The sequence below is a fragment of the Arachis ipaensis genome, chromosome B7 (assembly GCF_059453495.1).
Source record: "Arachis ipaensis isolate K30076 ecotype BB chromosome B7, ASM5945349v1, whole genome shotgun sequence".
NCBI lineage: Eukaryota > Viridiplantae > Streptophyta > Magnoliopsida > Fabales > Fabaceae > Arachis > Arachis ipaensis.
In genome coordinates this window covers 38307041-38326330 of record NC_142442.1, presented here as the reverse complement: position 1 = coordinate 38326330, position 19290 = coordinate 38307041, and the positions used below count along the sequence as shown (strand labels likewise).

The window sequence follows — 19290 nt, the reverse complement described above, 5'->3', positions numbered from 1 at the left end:
AAAGAATTGCAAAAGATGTGAAAAGATTTTAAATTTGAAAAAGATTTGAAAAATAATTGATAAAGATTTGAAAAGATTTTAAATTTGAAAGGAATTTGAAATTAAAAGATGATGGTTGAAAGAATTTTGTTTAAAAGATGTGGTTAAAAAGATAAGATTTGAAAAAGATATGTTTTGAAGAAGTCAAAAATCTCTCCAACCTTTGTTGGGCGTTGAACGCCCAGAATGCCCCTATTCTAGCGTTCAATGCCAGCTATATGCTCCTCCTGGGCGTTGAACTCCTAGACAGTGCCTCCTGGCTGGCGTTCAACGCCGACTTGCTACTCCTTTCAGGGCGTTGAACGCCCAACTAGTGCTTCCTGGCTGGCATTCAATGCCAGCTTTTTCTTCCCCCTTTAGGGCGTTGAAAGCCCAGCCAGCGCTCCCTGGATGGCATTCAACACCAGACTTGTTGCTCCTTGGGGGCATTGAACGCCCAACCAGTGTCCCTAAGTTGGCGTTCAACGCCAGTCTTGCTGCTTCTTGAGGGAATTCAACGCCCATCCTTCCCTCATGTTTGGCGTTCAACGCCAGCAAGGGACTTTCCCCAGGGTGCTCTGATTTTCACTCTGACTGTCTCTATTTCTATTTTAACTACTGCATATGATCACAAACCTAAAGAAACAATTATGAAAATTAAATTGATAAAATTGAAATAGACTTAATGATAAACAGAAATAATTTTAATTATAGTTGGATTGCCTCCCAACAAGCGCTTATTTACTGTCGTTTAGCTGGTCTTTACTGTGCTTATGTCAGCAATAGGGTGATTTCTCTTGTTCAACTTCACCACCCAAATAATGTTTCACTCTCTGGCCATTAACAATAAATCTTTTACCAAAGTAATTACTCTGGAGTTCTATATGACCATAGAGTGATACATTAGTGATAAGGAAAGGTCCTATCCAACATAACTTAAGCTTTCCTGGGAAGAGCTTTAGTCTAGAATTGAAGAGTAGAACTTTCTGTCCATGTTCAAAGACTCTGGAAGATATCTTTCTGTCATGCCACTTCTTGGCTCTTTCTTTATAAATTTTTGCATTTTCAAATACAGCTAGTCGGAATTCATCCAACTCATTTAGCTGGAGCAATCTTTTCTCTCCTATTGCTTTTGCATCAAGGTTTAGGAGTTTGATTGCCCAGTAAGCCTTTTGTTCCAGCTCCACTGGCAGGTGGCACGCCTTCCCATACACCAATTGATATGGTGACGTTCCTATAGGGGTCTTGAAAGCTGTTCTGTATGCCTAGAGAGCATCATCAAGCTTTCTTTCCCAATCCTTTCTAGAGGCATTCACTTTCCTTTTCAGGATTCTCTTTAGTTCTCTATTTGAGACCTCAGCTTGCCCATTTCTCTGTGGATGATATGGGGTAGCCACTTTATGGCAAACTCCATATTGGTTCAGAAACGAGTCAAGCTGTTTGTTGCATAAATGAGTTCCTCCATCACTGATCAGTGTCCAAGGGACACGAAACCTACTGAAGATGTTCTTCTGGAGGAACTTCATCACTACTCTAGTGTCATTTGTGGGTGATGCAACTGCCTCAACCTATTTAGACACATAATCCACTCCACGAGGATATAGGTGTTGAGTATGAAAGTGGGAAAGGACCCATGAAGTCTATACCCCATACATCAAACAGATCAACCTCTAGAATTCCTTGCTGAGGTATGTCATGACCATGAGGGAGATTGCTAGCCCTTTGGCAACTATCACTGTGGCGGACAAACTCTCGGAAATCCTTAAAGAGTGTGCGCTAGTAGAAACCACTTTGGAGAACCTTTGTGGCTGTTCGATCACCTCCAAAGTGTCTTCCATAATCGGAGCCATGGATAGGCATGGCAAAAATCCCCGGCAGGGCAGGTACCGCGGGAATTTACCCGTCGGGGAGCAGGTATGGGGATAATTTCTACCCGCGGGGACGGGGCCCCGTATAATAAACGGGGCGGGGTGGGGGCGGGGATAGAGGTCCTCGCCCCGTGAGGACCCGTTAAATCCCCGTTTGTGTGAAAAGACAAAAATGCCCTGATATATATATATATATATATATATATATATATAAAATATGTGAACATAACCTAACATCCCAACCCTAGCCATCACATTCCCCTGCTTCAGAGAGACAGAGAGCGAGAACTGAACTGAGACTCTCCACTCCTCCTCAAAACCTCAGCCCCTCCTGACTTCTTCCCGTTGACCACCGACCGCCGACCGTCACCCGCTGCCTTCCACCCCCTGGTCCCTCAGCGCCACCTCCCACCCCAGACTCCTTGAGTGGCTTGGTCGCTCACTGAAGGTGTCAAGGCAGTCGAGCTCATCATCGCGGGCTGCGGCAACGTCGTCTTCTTCTTCTAGTCGCAGCAGACTCGGCAACGTCATCGTCTTCTCCTGGTCGCGGCAGACTTGTCGCGGGTCGTCATCTTCTCCTCTTCGCATCGTCGGTCTTCGCGGATCTTCCTTCTCCTTTTCTCCGTCAGGTTCAGGTAAGTCAACCCTGGTCTTCGCTGGTCTTCTATCCCCTTTTCTGAATTTAGATTTTTGAATTAGGGTAAGGAATTTCTGTGTTCTGAATTAATGAGATTCTAATTAATCTGAATTTCTGTGTTTTTGAATTTCTGGATTTCTGAGTTTTGAATTTCTGATTAGGGTAATGAATTTTCGACTATGAATTTCCAGTTGTGTAATTTATATTTCTGAGTTAGGTTGATATGAATTTGATTTCTAATTCTGATTAATATTTCTGAGTTAATATTCAAGATCTGAGCAAATTAAACCCTGGAGGTGAAAGAAGCATAATAGTGTGTATAAATTTGATTATTTTGACATTGGAATTGTATGTTTATTATGTCTGTGAAGTTATTGCAAAATTGCTAGGTGTAGTTTGCAAACTTATCCCTCTATGTTTTTTCATTGTTTCCTAGTTTGATTAATTTATCTGATCTCATGCATAACACTATGATCATCACACTAATATTGTAATCAAATCTCATTTTCCTGTGTGTTCTATTTACCTCTGTTCATAATCACCCCCTAAACCACATCAATTCATATGTCAATGTTGTACTAACTAGGTTCCTTGCCAATGTGTGGTTGCTAAAATATGTTTATCATGACAGTTTAATTGTTATGTACTGATAATGTATTGGTATTTAATTGTGTATATAAAACTCTTAAGTTAGTGAGTAATTGAGTCAAACAATTCTGCTGATATAAAAATATCTAAGTTTTTTTTATATCCTAATATTGTATTCAAAAGAAATCCTTATCATAAACTTTAGCTGCAAATACATGGTAATATGATATGCTACAAGTTTCATTTCAAGTAGAGGAATTTTTTCTTCAGTTGGCCCATACTATAGTGGAAGTAGGATTTACCTCAAACTTTTGATGATGAAAATGGCATGACTCCATGATTGTGATTTATGAGGTGATTTATATTTCTGAGTTGGATTAACGTGATTTTGATTCATGATTTATATTTCATGATTTATAGAATGTCTTCTTCGGATACATTGAGTAATACTCTTGAGAAGAGTACTCCATCGGAAGAACCTATAGTCACTAATATTCAAATTACACAAGAGGCTCCTCAATCTCAACCTCAAGAACCCCCAACGGATACCGCAACTACTAATGAAGGAACGACAAACTCTACAAGTGGTGTTCGAAAGAGAAAGTTAACCTCCGAAGTGTGGAATCACTTCAAGATTATGGAAATCAAGGGAAAATTAAAGGCTGAATGCAATTATGGCAAATCGAAGCTACTTGGTGACCCAAAACAAGGCACTTCGCACTTACATGATCGTTTCAAAAGCTGCAAGCTCCGCACCACTAGAGATATAAGACAATGTATGATGAAGACAACTCCAACAACTAGTGGGGAAACAGTTGTGGTTGGTGCATATACCTTCGACCAAGAAAATGCAAGGAAAGAGTTATCAGTTATGGTTTGTCTTCATGAGTATCCACTATCTATTGTGGACCACATTAGGTTTCGATGATTTTGCAATGCTTTGCAACCTCTCTTCAAGATGATTACTCGCAACACTTTAAAGAGTGACATCTTAAAGCTCTACAATGATGAGAGATCGAAGATAATGAATGTCCTTGAGCGTAATAAAAGTCGAGTTGTAATGACAACTGATATGTGGACAGCAAGCAACCAAAACAAAGGTTATATGGCTATCGCGGCTCATTACATTGATGATTCTTGGAAATTGCAAAGCCATCTTGTGAGGTAATAATATTATCATTATAGGTTCTTCCGAATGTTTATATAATTACAAAGCTGTCTTGTTTATATAATTGCGATATGTTCTTGTGTACAATTGTAAACCTTTCTTGTTTATAATTGTACTAAATTATCATTACAGGTTTATATATGTGTCGACTCCCCACACGGCTGAGGTACTTTCAGAGGTTCTTGTGGATTGTTTGATGGATTGGAATCTTGATAGAAAGGTATCCACTTTGACTGTTGATAATTGCAGTACTAATGACGTTATGATTGAGAATATTTTGACTAAAATGTCACATAGAAACTTTATCTTGGGTAGTAAATTATTTCACATGCGATGGTGTGCCCATATATTAGATTTGATTATCAAGGATGGGTTACAACTTATTTCACATGCTATTGAAAGGGTGAGGGATAATGTTCATTATTGGACTGCAACACCTAAAAGAGAAGAAAAATTTAAGGAAACATGTTCGCAACTTAAAATACCCTACACAAAAAATCTTTGTCTTGATTGTAAAACTAGGTGGAATTCAACATTTTTGATGCTTGAAGTTGCAATTATGTATAGAGATGTATTTAAAAGATTGTCATTGCGTGAGAGTCAATATAAATCTTTGCCTAGTGAGAAGGATTGGGATATGGCGGATGAGATTTTTCAAAGATTAAGGGTATTTTTTTATGTGACTGAATTGTTTTATGGAACAACTTATCCTACATAAAATCTTTATTTTTCTAAGGTTTGTGTGATTAAGTTGGCTTTGATGGAGTGGAAAAATTGTGGAAATGAGATAATTGAAATGATAGCTACTAGTATGATAACTAAGTTTGAAAAGTATTGGGGTGTGACTAATACAGTTATGGCTATTGAGATTCTTTTGGATCCTAGGTACAAGATGCATTTATTGAATTTCTTTTTTCGTAAAATATATGGTGAGACGGAGGCATGTGTTGTAATTGGTCAAGTGAAAAGGGTAGTGCAAGATTTAGTTTTAGAATATGAAACAAAGGGAAGAGAGAGAGACCAAGCTGCTCAATTAGATATGCTGCCACCACCATCAATTTCTTCAAGTTCAAAGGGGAGGAAGTTCAGTCATGAAGATTGGCAAGCTGATTTTGCTGCACATGTAAGTGAGGAATCCGCATTTAATGATACAAAGAGTGAATTGGATTATTATCTTGAAGAGAGACCGGTACCACAAACTGAACATGATTTTGATATCTTAAATTGGTGGAAGTCAAATGGAGCGAAGTTTTCTACTTTGCAAGCTATTGCTAGGGATTTTTTGGCGATTCCTATCTCTACTGTTGCCTCTGAATCTTTATTTAGTACAGGTGGTCGATTTGTTATGCCACATCGTAGTAGGTTGCGTCCGGACACATTAGAGGCTCTAATGTGTAATCAAGATTGGCTTTGGAATGAACTTGGCACCACAACTAACATAGGATTTGAGTGCTGCACAATTCATAACATTGAAGGAGATGTTGACGTAAGTAAACAATTAAATTACATATAACACACTATGTTTTTATATTATTGACTTATTAAGTTATTATATGATTTTAACTTTAAATTGTTTTCTTGTTGCTGTAGGATTCAAGTAAGTCGGAATCTACCATCACTACCATTACAGGATGAAAGGAAGATTGAGATGGTGAAATTATGTTTTTATGATGTCATGAATTTTATTTGGTTGTTTATGAATATGGTTCGTTGTTTATGTAATATTTGGTTGTTTATGGATATGGTTGGTTGTTATTGCTATTTAAGTCTTTAAAGACTATGGATATTATGTTTGTAATGAAAATTTAGGATTATCTTTGATTTTTTCTAATTTTTTTCATTTTTTTCAATTTTTATTCATTTTTACAAAAATCCGCATATATCCGCAGAGACCCAGGTCCCCGGCGGATACGGGATCCCCGTTACCCGTCATGGGGACAGGGCGAGGATGAGGACAGATATTGGGGGCGGGGGGTGGGGGGCATGTCCCCACCCCATGGAGACCCGTTGCCATCCCTAGCCATGGCAGTGCCATAGGATTTTCTGTGTCTCTTCCTCTGACACACAGCGGCAAATGATACCATCCGAGCATTTCTTAAAGAGATATGGTTCATCCCACAAGTAGTATCTTGCATCATGAATAAGTTTTCGAGCTTTCTACCTACTGTATTCCTTGGGGATTAACCTTATAGCCTTGTAATTCGCAATATTTGCAAACCAAGGTGTTGTCCGAATGGCAAAGAGTTGCTCATCCAGGAAGGTTTCAGACACCTCAGTAGAGGGAGGAGATGTCCCTTCTACTGGTTCAATCCGAGACAAGTGGTTAGCCACTTGATTTTCTAACCTTTTTCTATCTCTGGTTTCTATATCAAACTCTTGTCGGAGTAGTACCCATCTTATTAGCCTGGGTTTAGAATCCTGCTTGGTGAGTAGATATTTGAGAGCAGCATGGTCAGTGTACATAATGACCTTAGATCCTATTAAATAGGATCTGAACTTGTCAATGGCATAAACCACTGCAAGTAATTCCTTTTCTGTGGTAGTGTAGTTCTTCTGTACGTCATTTAGAACACGATTGGCTTAATAAATGACATGAAGAAGCTTGTCCTGTTTCTGCCCCAGAACTGCGCCAATGGCATGGCCACTGGCATCACACATTAGTTCGAATGGTAAGTCCTAGTTGGGTGTAGAAATGACAGGCACAGTGATAAGCTTAGCTTTCAGAGTTTCAAAGGCTTGCAGACACTCTTGGTCAAAGACAAATGGAGTGTCAGTAGCTAGTAAGTTGCACAGGGGTTTTGCAATTTTAGAAAAATCTTTTTAAAACCTCCTGTAGAATCTTGCATAGCCCAGAAAATTTCTGATTGCCTTAACATTAGCTGGTGGTGGTAATCACTCAATTACCTCCACCTTAGCTTGATCCACTTCTATTCCCTTGTTTGAAATCCGATATCCAAGAACAATTCCTTCAGTCACCATGAAGTCACATTTTTCCCAGTTTAAAACTAGGTTTATCTCTTGGCATCGTTTGAGAACTAGGGCCAGATGGTCAAGGCAGGAGTCAAATGAGTCTCCAAAGACGGAGAAGTCATCCATGAACACTTCAAGAAATTTTTCCACCATATCAGAGAAAATGAAAAGCATACACCTCTGAAAGGCGGCAGGTGCATTGCACAGGCCGAATGGCATCCGCCTATAAGCAAACACGGGATATGGGCATGTAAATGCTGTCTTTTCTTGGTCCTGGGGATCTACTGCAATTTGATTATAGCCTAAATAGCCATCCAAAAAGCAGTAGAATGCATGACCTACTAGTCTCTCCAGCATTTGGTCTATAAATGGCAAAGGAAAATGATCCTTTCTAGTGGCGTTATTGAGCCTCCTATAGTCAATACATATACGCTACCCTGTAATTATTCTTGTGGGAATCAGTACGTTCTTTTCATTATGAACCACTGTCATGCCTCCCTTTTTGGGAACAACTTGGATAGGGCTCACCCAGGGGCTCTCAGAGATGGGATAAATGATCCCAACCTCTCATAATTTTGTGACTTCCTTCTGCACTACTTTCTTTATGGCTGGATTCAGTTGCCTTTGTGGTTGCACCACTGGTTTAGATTAGTGCTTTTTCTTCCTGTGGTTCTAAGGTAGAGGCTATAATCACAGGATAAGTATCCCTATCTCCAAGAAATGCATATTTCAAGGATGATGGTAATGGCTTGAGCTCGAGTTTAAGAGGATTATCCTCTTCCTTAGGAGTTTTCACAGGCTCCTTTATTTCCTCTGGCTCCTCTAATTCAGGCTGAGCATCATAAAGGATGTCGTTCAGCTCTTCTTCGAGTCTCTCAACCATGTTCACCTCTTCCAGCAGGGAATCAATGATATCAGTACTCATGCTGTTCTCTGGAGTGTCCTCATTGACTCTCAGGGTTACTTCCCCTTTTTGAATGTCAATGAGGGTCCGTCCTACAGTTAGAAAGGGCCTTCCTAGAATGAGGGATGCACTCATGTGCTCGTCCATTTCCAGCACCACAAAATTTGTGGAGAAAGCAAAATGTCCAACCCTAACAATCATGTCCTCAATCACGCCTAATGGAAGTTTAACAGAACCATCAGCAAGTTGAAGACATATGCGGGTTGGTTGTCTCTTATTAATGATGCAGGTATTAAGTTAATACTTGCTCCAAGATTACATAGGGATGTCTTTGTGCAGGCATCTCCTAAGGTGCAAAGTATCATAAAGCTCCCAGGGTCCTTAAGTTTCTCTGGTAAGCTTTTTTGGATTACTGCACTGCATTCTTCAGTGAGAAGGACTGTTTCTGCCTCTCTCCAATCCTTCTTATGACTTAAGATGTCTTTCATGAACTTGGCATAAGAAGGTATCTGCTCAAGAGCCTCTACAAAAGGTATCTTGATCTCAAGTGTCTTGAGATAGTCTGCAAAGCGGGCAAACTATTTATCTTTTTCTGCCTGGCGCAGCTTCTGAGGGTATGGCATCTTAGCCCTGTACTCATCAACTTTAGTTGATGTAGGTTGAACGCCTACAGAATTGGAAGGGGGTTTATTGGCCTACTTAGGAGGGGTCTTATCAGCGCTTGCATGTGTCTGACCATCCCTGTTTGGGCGTTCAACGCCCTTGTCACCCCTTTCCTAGCGTTCAACGCCAGGAATGCTGTCTTCTTTTGGGAGTTCAACGCCAAGGGCGATGCCCCCTTCCTGGCATTCAACGTCAAGAATATTGTCCCCTCTTGGGCATTCAACGCTAAGGGTGCTGCCCCTTTCTTGGCTTTGAACGCCAATGACATTCCTCTCTGGGCGTTCAACGCCCTCAGAGGTGTCTTGGATTGTAGTCTGGTCACCTTCTGTCAAATTTTCTTCCCCTGGTCCCCTATTGTTCTGAAGTTAGGTGTTTAACATTTTCCCACTTCTTAGTTAAATAGCCTGACACTCTTCTTTTATCTGCTTAGATAATTGCTGTCTAGTTTGACTCAGCTGTGCTTCTACATTCCTGTTGGAGCTTTGAGTTTCTCGTAATTCTAGCAACTGCTGTGTAAGGGAGTGTAGCTGCTGAGTCAATGGGCCATTTTGTTCTGGAGGGTCAGATTCAGTAGATATTGCCTTAACCTCTCCTTTTATGAAAGTCTCATCATCCGAGTACAGATGCTAGTTCGTGGCAACTGTCTCAATAAGTTCATGAGCCTCTTCAATTGTTTTCCTTATATGTATAGAACCACCAGCAGAGTGGTCTAGAGACATCCTAGCCATGTCTGTTAGGCCGTAATAGAAGATGTCTAATTGCACCCATTCTGAAAATATTTCAGTGGGGTATTTCCGTAGCATTCTTCTATACCTCCCCCAAGCATCATGAAGAGATTCATTATTCTCTTGCTTGAAGCCTTGAATGTCCAGCCTTAACCGGGTTAACTTCCTTGGGAGAAAGTATTGATTCAGAAACTTGTCTACTAGCTGCTTCCATGTTTTCAAGCTAGATTTGGGTTGGTTATCTAACCACCTCTTTGCTTGATCTCTTACAGCAAAAGGAAAGAGTAGCAGTCTATAGACATCCTAATCCACTCCCTCAATTGTATTGTGTCAGCAATTTGTAAAAAATTTTCCAGGAACTCAGTAGGTTCTTCCTATGGAAGTCCAGAGTACTGACAGTTTTGCTGCACCAGAGTAATGAGCTTAGGATTTAGCTCAAAATTACTTGCTCTAATAGGGGGTATACTGATACTTCTCCCATAGAAGTCAGGAGTGGAGGCCGTATAGGACCCCAAAGTTTTTTTTGAACTGTTCATTCCCATTTGGGTTCATGGTGAAGAAAGGTAGGAGAATTCGAATACTAAGAAGTAAAAAGGGAGACTAGACTTAAAATATTTTTTTGTTTTTATTTTTATTTATTAATTAAATTTGAAAAAAAAAGAAAATTAAAGACTAAGATAACAAATTAATTAAAAAGATTTGAAAATTAAATAGGTGGTTTTCGAAATAGAAGAGAGAGAAAGAGGTAAGAAGTTTTTGAAAATAGAAGTAAGAGAAATTAGTTAGGAAGTTTTGAAAAAGAGGAAAGAGAAAACAAGTAACTAATTAAGAAAAATTTGAAAAAGATTTAATTTTAAAATTTTGAATTGAAACAAGATAAGATAAAGATTTGAAAATAAGTTGGAAAGATAGAGTATGGTGAAGATTTGAAAAAAGATTTGAATTTGAAATTTAAAATTAAGATAAGATAATGCTTCGAAATTTAAAGAAAGATAAACCAAAGATAAGATAAAGATTTGAAAAGTTTTGAATTTTAAAATTTTAAAATAAAGATAAGATAGGAAAGAATCAAATTAAAAGAAAAGATTTGAAAAGATTTAAAAAGATAAGATTTGAAATTTAAAATTTGATATTTATTTACAAGAAAACACCAAACTTAAAATTTTAAATCAAGATAAGAAGAAAAGCAAGATTTTCGAAAATTTGAATAAAGATAAAAGAAATTTTTTGATTTTTTTCGAATTAATTAAGAAAGAGAAAAACAACTAAAAGATACCAAACTTAAAATTTTTAGATCAAAGACACTAGTTTTTCGAAAATTAAAAAGAAAAACACTAAAAGGCACCAAACTTAAAAATTTTTAAGATCAAAATAAGAAAAGAAACAAGAACAACTTGAATACTAAGAAGAACACCAAAGACAATTTCGAAAATTTAAAGGAAAATAAACAACACACAAGGGACACCAAACTTAAGAACTGACACTAGACTCAAAACAAAAGACAAAGAAAAAATGGATTTTCGAAAAAGTTTTTGAAAAAGAAAACAAAAGACACAATTAAAAGCAAAAAAGTACTTAATCTAAGCAACAAGATAATCCGATAGTTTGTCAAACTCAAACAATCCCCAGCAACGGCGCCAAAAACTTAGTGCACGAAATTGACTCTGCAATATTCGCACAGATAGACCGGCAAGTGCACCGGGTCGTCCAAGTAATACCTCAGGTGAGTGAGGATTGATCCCACGGAGATTATTGGTTTGAACAAGCAATGGTTACCTTGTAGATCTTAGTCAGACGATTAAAAAAGATGATAGTTGTTGTGAAAAACGTATAAAATAGATAAATAAATAAAACGTTACTAGATAGATGTGAAATCAATGATAATAGAACGGTTGAGACTTCGGAGATGCTTCTTCCTTCTGGATCAACTTTTCTCACCATTTACTCCAACTTCTGATGATTCATTCCATGGCATGCTGTAAATGATTAACGTCGGGTCAGCGGTCATTAATCTCCTCAGCTTCAGATCAAACGTCGGGTCAGCGGTCATCCAATCTGAATGGGGGTGAAGCTCCAGCAGTCCATTCCCTTGGTGATCCTACTCAAAGCGCCACAGACAAGGTCGGATCTTCCGGATCAGAGAATGCTACGTCTTGGTTCTAGCCTATACCACAAAGGCCCTAATCGCCTCGTACCTCGGCTGCACTGATGTCTCCAAGTACACAATGAGGTCGTGGATTAGCCGTCTAAGAGATGTATAATCAAGCTTGTGGTTCAGTACTATCCCGTCAAGGACTCGCATGAATACATATGAAATAGGGATGACGTTCAAGTTACACTCCCAATTCATTAGGATGAAGAACGAAGATGCATCTTAGAATGGAATCAAGCATATATTGAAATAGAATAGTGATATTATTAATCCATAAGAATTAGCAGAGCTCCTAACCTTAACCTAGGAGGTTAGTGACTCATAGCTTACAAAAAAGTAATGTTCGAAAATAAAGTGGGGGAAGAAGATCCTAAACAAGTGTGATCTCCTCCTATATATACTAATCTAATAAGTAAGGATTACAGAAAATAAGATAAACTAGTCTTGTAGTGCAAAAATCCTCTTTTCGGGCCCACTTGGCGAGTATTTGGGCTGAGCTTGAGTGAAGCCACGAGTTGGTACTCCCTCTGGAGCGTTAGACGCCAGCTTTGGACTCCTGAATGGGCGTTGGACGCTAGGAATAGGGTTGGTGGCTGGCGTTAAACGCCAGTTTTGGGCCTTCATTTCCAAAGCAAAGCATAAACTATTATATATTTCTGGAAAACCCTGGATGTTCTTTCTATAGTCGTTGAAAGCACGCCACTTGGACTTCTGTAGCTCCAGAAAAGCTCTTTCAAATGCATGGAGGTCAGAATCTGACAACATCTGCAGTCCTTTCTCTGTCTCTGAATCAGACTTTGCCAAAACTCTTCAATTTCAGCCAGAAAATACCTAAAATCATCATAAAACACACAAACTCAAAGTAGAATCCAAAAATATGAATTTTGCACTAAAACCTATGAAAATATAATAAAACTTAAACAAAACATAACAAAAACTATATGAAAATGATGCCAAAAAGTGTATAAAATATTTGCTCATCAGGCATCGCATTGCTTCCGTGAGCTCGCCATCAAAGGAGTTGCTGTCATTCCTGGAGCCAACTGGAGCCACCATAGTGGATGAAGAAATAGGACGCGAGTAGAGGAAGAGAGCACGCACTGTGGTGCTCCTTACTACCGCGCCTAGCCACCGAAGCTCCCGTCACCGTCGATTGGAGGCCGTTGGGAACAGTGCTGTGGTCACCGGAATCACCACAGAGTTACTGCTGCTCTGTTTCCACATTTTCCCTTCGTTATAGTAAGTATATTTTGTTCCGAAACCTTATGATCATTGTTCTGTTATAAAATACTGAGGATTTTGCGAAGTTAATGTTTTAGGGTTAAGCTATGGTACTTGCATGCCGTGTTTAATGGCTGTTGCCGTTGCGGGAAACAGTTGGAACTGACGCCACTGCTATGAAATAGGAATAAAAGGGGTTTGTTGCGTGTAATATTATGGCTTCCGACTATTCGTGGTAGGGACTTTTCTAAAAAAAATTTTATTTTCAAGAATTGTTACAAGTCGATATTGACATGAAAAATATATTTGGATGATTACGTGAGTCTTATGGATTGAACTGAAATATTTTGGATGAATGTAATTGTTTGTTTTATGGATTTATTGATCGCTTGAGAAAGCTGAATATTCTGGTTAGTTGATTGATATTATTGAATTGGTTTTCTTGATTTATTGATTCATATCATGGGGGTTCGACTATATTTTTATGTTGGTTGTCGAAGACCTAACACAATCCTCCTCCTTTATCCAGGCTTGGTACGGAGTGTTGGGCGGCTAAAGGGGAGCACGAACATAAGTTGAGTGTGGCAGAGATGAAGATGTTGAGATGAATGAGTGGTCATACGCGATTGGATAAAATAAGGAATGAAGATATAAGGGAGAGAGTTGGAGTAGCACCCATTGTGGAAAAGATGGTTGAATCGCGTCTCAGGTGGTTTGGACATGTGAGAAGAAGACCAATAGAACATCCAGTCAGAAGGGTGGATGAGATGGAAGATGGACAAAGGGCGAAAGGCAGAGGAAGACCTAAGAAGACCATCCATGAAGTGGTCAAATGAGATCTACATGTAAATGGTCTCTCTGTAGACCTTATACATGACAGAGCACAATGGCGTCGTTTGATTCATGTAGCCGATCCCACTTAGTGGGACAAGGCTTTGTTGTTGTTGTTGTTGTTGTTGTTGTTGTTGTTGTTGGTTTTCTTGATTTATTGAAAGTGATTGGTTGTTGTAATTTTTGGGTTACATTGAATTCCTAGATTTGGGCGTTGATTGAAATGGTTTGATATCGAAAATAATTTGATATGTGGAAATAGTTTGATATCAAAAATAATTTATAATTTGGAAATCTGAATAGTATTTTATTGGGGAAACGATTTGGTTTTGAACCATCCTTTCTTACAAACATTTTGATTGTCACAAGTAACAAACCCAATAAAATTTATAAACCGAAGTATTCAAACCTCGGGTTGTCTTCTCAAGGAATTGCAGGGAGGTGTTCTTATTATTAGTTATGAAAAACAATATTTTTGGGTTTTGAAAGGTTTGAACAAGGAAAATGAATTGCAGGAATTAATAAATTAATATCTAATAAAAATCTCGGCAAGGTATGAAAATTCGGAAGTCCTATCCTAGATATCCTTATGAGAATTGAGTTTAATCCCACTTAGTTAACCTTTATGAAAGCAAGGGAAAGTCAAGTGGACTAATTAGTTAGATCTCCAAGTCCTAGCCAACTCCTAAGGAAAGACTAGAGTTAGTGGAATTCAATTCAATTAGCAAAAATAACAATTAACAATCACGATAAGCTTGATAACTCAAGAGCCTCCAGTTAATCAATTAAAGCCAAGAATATAAAAAGCTAAATAAGAATCATAAATCTGAAATACCTCAATTTATATCAAATAAAGAAAATCCTAACATGAATGGTTCATAAGTCAATTTGGCAACATAAGTAATTAAATAAAAGCATTAAAGTATCTGAAAGTAAAAGAGAAATATAAAGTAAAAGGAATATTGAACCTGAGACTGAAGATGAATTAAACTAACTAATAGAAATCCTAAAATCCTAAATCCTAAGAGAGAGGAGAGAACCTCTCTCTCTAAAACTACATCTAAATCATGAAAAGTGAATAATAGAAGACATGTTCATGAATGGATGTATTCTCCCACTTTATAGCCTTTAATATGTATTTTCTGGGCCAAAAACTGGGTCAAAAACAGCTCAGAAATCGCTTCCAGCATATTCTGGTATGTACAGGTCGCGGGAAAGTGACGCGGAAGCGTCGTCTACGCGTTTGCGTGGATTGCGTTTCTGCCAGGTCACGCGTCCGCGTGATCCACGCGTTCTCGTCGCATGGCTTTGTGGCAGCTATGGAAAATTATATATCGTTGCGAAGCCCTGGATGTTAGCTTTCCAACGCAACTGGAACCATCTCATTTGGACCTGTGTAGCTCAAGTTATGACTGTTTTAATGCGAAGAGGTCAGGCTGGACAGCTTAGCAATTTCTTCAACTTCTTGTATTCCTTCCACTTTTGCATGCTTCCTTTCTGCCCTCTAAGCTATTTTTGTCCTGTAATCTCTAAAAAGACTTAAAGACACATATCACGGCATCGAATGGTAATAAGAGAAGATTAAAATTAGCTAAATTAAGACCAAAGAAGCATATTTTCAGTCATAACACAAAATCAGGAATGAGAATGTAAACCCATGCATTTTGTATGAACAAGTGTATGAAAGATTGATAAAATCTACTCAATTAAGCACAAGATAAACCATAAAATAGTGGTTTATCAAACCCATTGAAAAGAGTTTGAGAAAATGTGGTTTTGATAGAACCCGTAAGGGTGGTAAAGTCCGAGTTTTAGGGGAGGTGCTACTTTCATAAAAGTTAGGGGCTTTGTTTTGAAACTTTATTTGGTTGATTTTGATTGAGGAATTATGCCTCTAGAACTTTTTAGTAAATTTAAAGTATTTATACTTGATTGGTTAAATGAAAAATGAAATTTTTTTATTAATTTAAAATAAAAAATATGTTTTTTTGAAGTGTTGGTGAAAACTTAATTAGTACTTTATTTGATTTTGATTTACTAAAGAAAAGAGTATGTTTTCGGCCATTTTAGTGAATTTAAAAGTAATTGAATTTAAGTGAAGGATTCCGTTTTGCGACGTTTTAGAAAAGTTAAAGTATTCGAATTTGATTTAGCAAAACATAACGATTTTCGAGTCTTTTGGGAATGTTTTAAATTTAAGAATGAAACGGAAATCTATTTTGGGAACTTGATTAATTAAAAAATTAGTTTATTTGAGTGATTTAAATTAAAGAGTTATGATTTTAGGATTTTAATGAATTTAAAGTAATGAGGTTGATTATTCAAGGTTAATAAAAAATGAGATAGGTTGTCACTCTCCTAAAGTCTTGAGACTTTGTCGTGGTGTTTAATTAATAAATCCTGATTTAAAGTAATTAAGAAATTGATTTCAGAATAAATAAATTTTGAGTCCTTCGAAAGGGAAGCTTGAAATATTTTGAAGTTAGTTTGGAGTACTTTGATTTTAAAGAAAAATTATTTGAGAAAAAGGTGTTAAATGAAGGTGATTCTTGGCGTAAATATATATTGCTATTAAAAGTAAACTGGCCAAGAATGATTTTGATTATGATTATGAATTGAGTTTAATTATGATTTGAGCCTGATTGATTGTGTCTATTGCTGAGATTTGTTCCGAACAAGGACGGTTGGTTAATCCGACTTGTTCGAGGTACCCGATTTTGCTTAATCCCGCTTATTGTGGACTAATGTGATCCAGACAAGGATGGTTGGTTAATCCCGCTTGTCCGAGGAACTCAGTAAAGACGGTTGGTTAATACTGCTTACTGTGGACTAGTGTGATTGGCAAGGACGGTGGTTAATCCCGCTTGCATGTTTCGGGCAAGGACGGTTGGTGAATCCCGCTTACTTGTGGAATCTACGGGTAACGACGGTTGGTGAATCCCGCTTACTCGTGTTGGGTTCTGGAAATAAAACCGACGTGTGAGCTCATGGACAATAGGACAAGCATGCATTATACTGCATTTGTTTGCTATTGTTTGGGTGTGCTTAAGTATTTTGGTTTGCCTATTGATGAATCCTGTCTAATTATTAATTGTGGTACTTGCTGTAACTGCTCTCTAATTGTGTTTGCCTTGCATTGTTTGTGTCTGTGATTGATTCTGTTTTGAGATCGAGTGTTGGATGGATATGTTGGGCGGAGGACGAGATTTGATTATATGTTGGGTCAAAGGCCGTGATTAGGTATGCTTGGGCCGGAGGCCGCAATTGGTAAGTTTGGATTGATTGATCCTGTGGTATGTATTGAAATGGTATGTGATTTATTGAGATTGGAACTTTTTATAAATAAAGATACGCTTTTGGATTTTTGAATTATTTATACATCGATGTTTGAATAGATTCATAAGACGAACGATAATCACTGTGGTTGAAATCCATACTCTTTATATACGTATCCTCTTATAACAATTTCAAACTTCTCTGGTGAGACTGTGTGGTTAGGTTCTCATCCCCCTACAGACTTCTCTTTTCAGGATGTGGACGAAGAAGCTTGTGAAGGGATTCTGGTGCTTTTGATTATGTGATATCGTTGTATTAGCTTAGTGATTATTTTCTCTCGCCATTATCATTATATTTTTATAAAGAGGGATAGAAGTCGTGATTGTAATGTTTATGAGTTAATGTATAAAGAACTCTGGTTATTATTTGTGTGTGTGTGTGGTGTGTGTGTATATATATGTATATGACCCCAAAGAATACCCTAAACCCAAGCTACAACCTATTTCTCCAAGTCAACCTCTAGGAGGGACAAAACATAATATATACAAGGTGGAGAATCTATATACATGTGTAAACATAAATAAAATACAACCCTGAGTCCCAAGAGTTCTTCGCTTTCACAGAGTCTCCAGAATGCTCAGTGCGGTGCCACCTTACATGCATCTGAAAAACAACATGTATGGATTGAGAACTGGAGGTCCTCAGCATGGTGAAATACCTGCATGGTTAATATAAAGGGTCCCGGAAAAGTCAGAGGCAATCCTAGAACTCCGATACTCAGATATAAAGCTTAGAGTTAAAGTTTAAAACCATAATACAAGGTGGACTATCTAGAGTTCTTAAGTCTAACTCAATTTTACTTATTTCCTTAGCTTCTCTCGTATTCCTCCAATCCTCCAAAACTCCGATGCACAGACAAGCAATACAGACATAGCAAATACAAGAAGGATACAGATACAACAAGTAGCAAATATAGCAGGTAAGCACAATAATCACATAGTCAAACCCAATTAATGCACAATCAAAGAAAACACACATATGTATATAATGTATGCCTATCCTATGGCTGATGAGTCTTATCTATCGGTTATAAAGCCAAACACGACATGTCTGGTAGCTAATCCTGAACAGAACACCAAATACGGAGCAAGTGGGATAACGCTTTAACTTTTGCATCTTACCCGCGTACCTGGAGCAGGGGACAACTTCGCCCTTGCCTCTTATCCAGGTGGTGTTACAGTTCTCAATCCAAAGTAAGCGGCGACAGAACTCAACCCTTGCATCTTACCCAGAGTCTCGAACTCTTATCCAGAGCAAGTGGATAACACCACCGCATCTTATCCGACTTTTTCACTCTTACCCGAAACAAGTAGATAACACCACTACATCTTACCCGAAGTCAGGGACGGACATAAGGGAGGGGGGCGAGTGGAGGCCTCGGCCTCCCCTCCCCCAACTTTAAAAAAAAAAATTAATAGTAGTAAGTTATTAATATGATTTAATTTTTTAAAAATTTATTTAGTATTTAGTCTAGTATAAATAAAAGTCTATTTCAACCTAAATATTAATTATTTCTAATATCTTAAAAGTAAGTAACAATAATAAAAAAATCTAAAAAAAAATATTATTAATAATATTGTTTAATTAAATAAAATTGTTCAAATCGCATAAAATGAATTTTTCTTCTTGTGACCATTGTTCTTGATTCATTTGGTATTAATTCTCTCTGTTTCAATTGCTACAACTGAGGGATATTTTTCAGCTATAAATATTGTGAGGAATAACTCAGAAACAAAATGAAAGATGAATTTTTTGCTAATTGTCTTTTAATTATGTTGAAAAGAAAATTGCTGAAAATTTTGACTTAGATTCTATTATCGATGAATTTTATGATACGAAGAATCGACCACTTCGTTAGTAAAAAGTATACACGTATTTTTTGTACTTTAAAATATATTTTCTATCGGTATATTTTTGTAATGCATCTTACATTATATAATTTTTTGTATAATTTTTTAATATTATATATGTTATTGGCCCCCATGATAATATTTCTGGATCCATCCCTGCTCAGAGTCACATTCAGAAATTCATTCTCGTTATCATTACAATTCATTCATATTCATTCAACAATTAGACTTAAAAATCAATTCTCATCATCCTTCATTCCTTATTATCACACTTCCTATTTTGTTCATTAAAAATTCATTATTTTCTAAATAAAGCAAATTCAAAACGTAATCCTTTTCTTAATAACTCAAAATCAAAT

At 37.5% G+C, this 19290-nt stretch overlaps 1 protein-coding gene across 1 annotated transcript; it reads left to right on the top strand.

Annotated features, from left to right (window-relative positions):
* The first annotated feature begins 3532 nt into the window (after positions 1-3532).
* LOC148550885 (zinc finger BED domain-containing protein RICESLEEPER 2-like) lies at positions 3533-5914 on the top strand. Its single transcript, XM_088494655.1, has 6 exons — positions 3533-3985; positions 4070-4275; positions 4412-4527; positions 4633-4946; positions 5031-5765; positions 5870-5914. Exons 1-6 carry the CDS (start codon positions 3533-3535, stop codon positions 5912-5914), a joined length of 1869 nt encoding a protein of 622 aa, XP_088350781.1.
* The last annotated feature ends 13376 nt before the right edge of the window (positions 5915-19290 follow it).

Coding starts and splice junctions, on each gene's coding strand:
- LOC148550885 (XM_088494655.1), top strand. CDS start 3,533: ATGTCTTCTTCGGATACATTGAGTAATACTCTTGAGAAGAGTACTCCA. Junction 4,528..4,632: donor TTTGACTGTTGATAATTGCA/GTACTAATGACG, acceptor CCCATATATTAG/ATTTGATTATCAAGGATGGG. Junction 5,766..5,869: donor ACATTGAAGGAGATGTTGAC/GTAAGTAAACAA, acceptor TTGTTGCTGTAG/GATTCAAGTAAGTCGGAATC.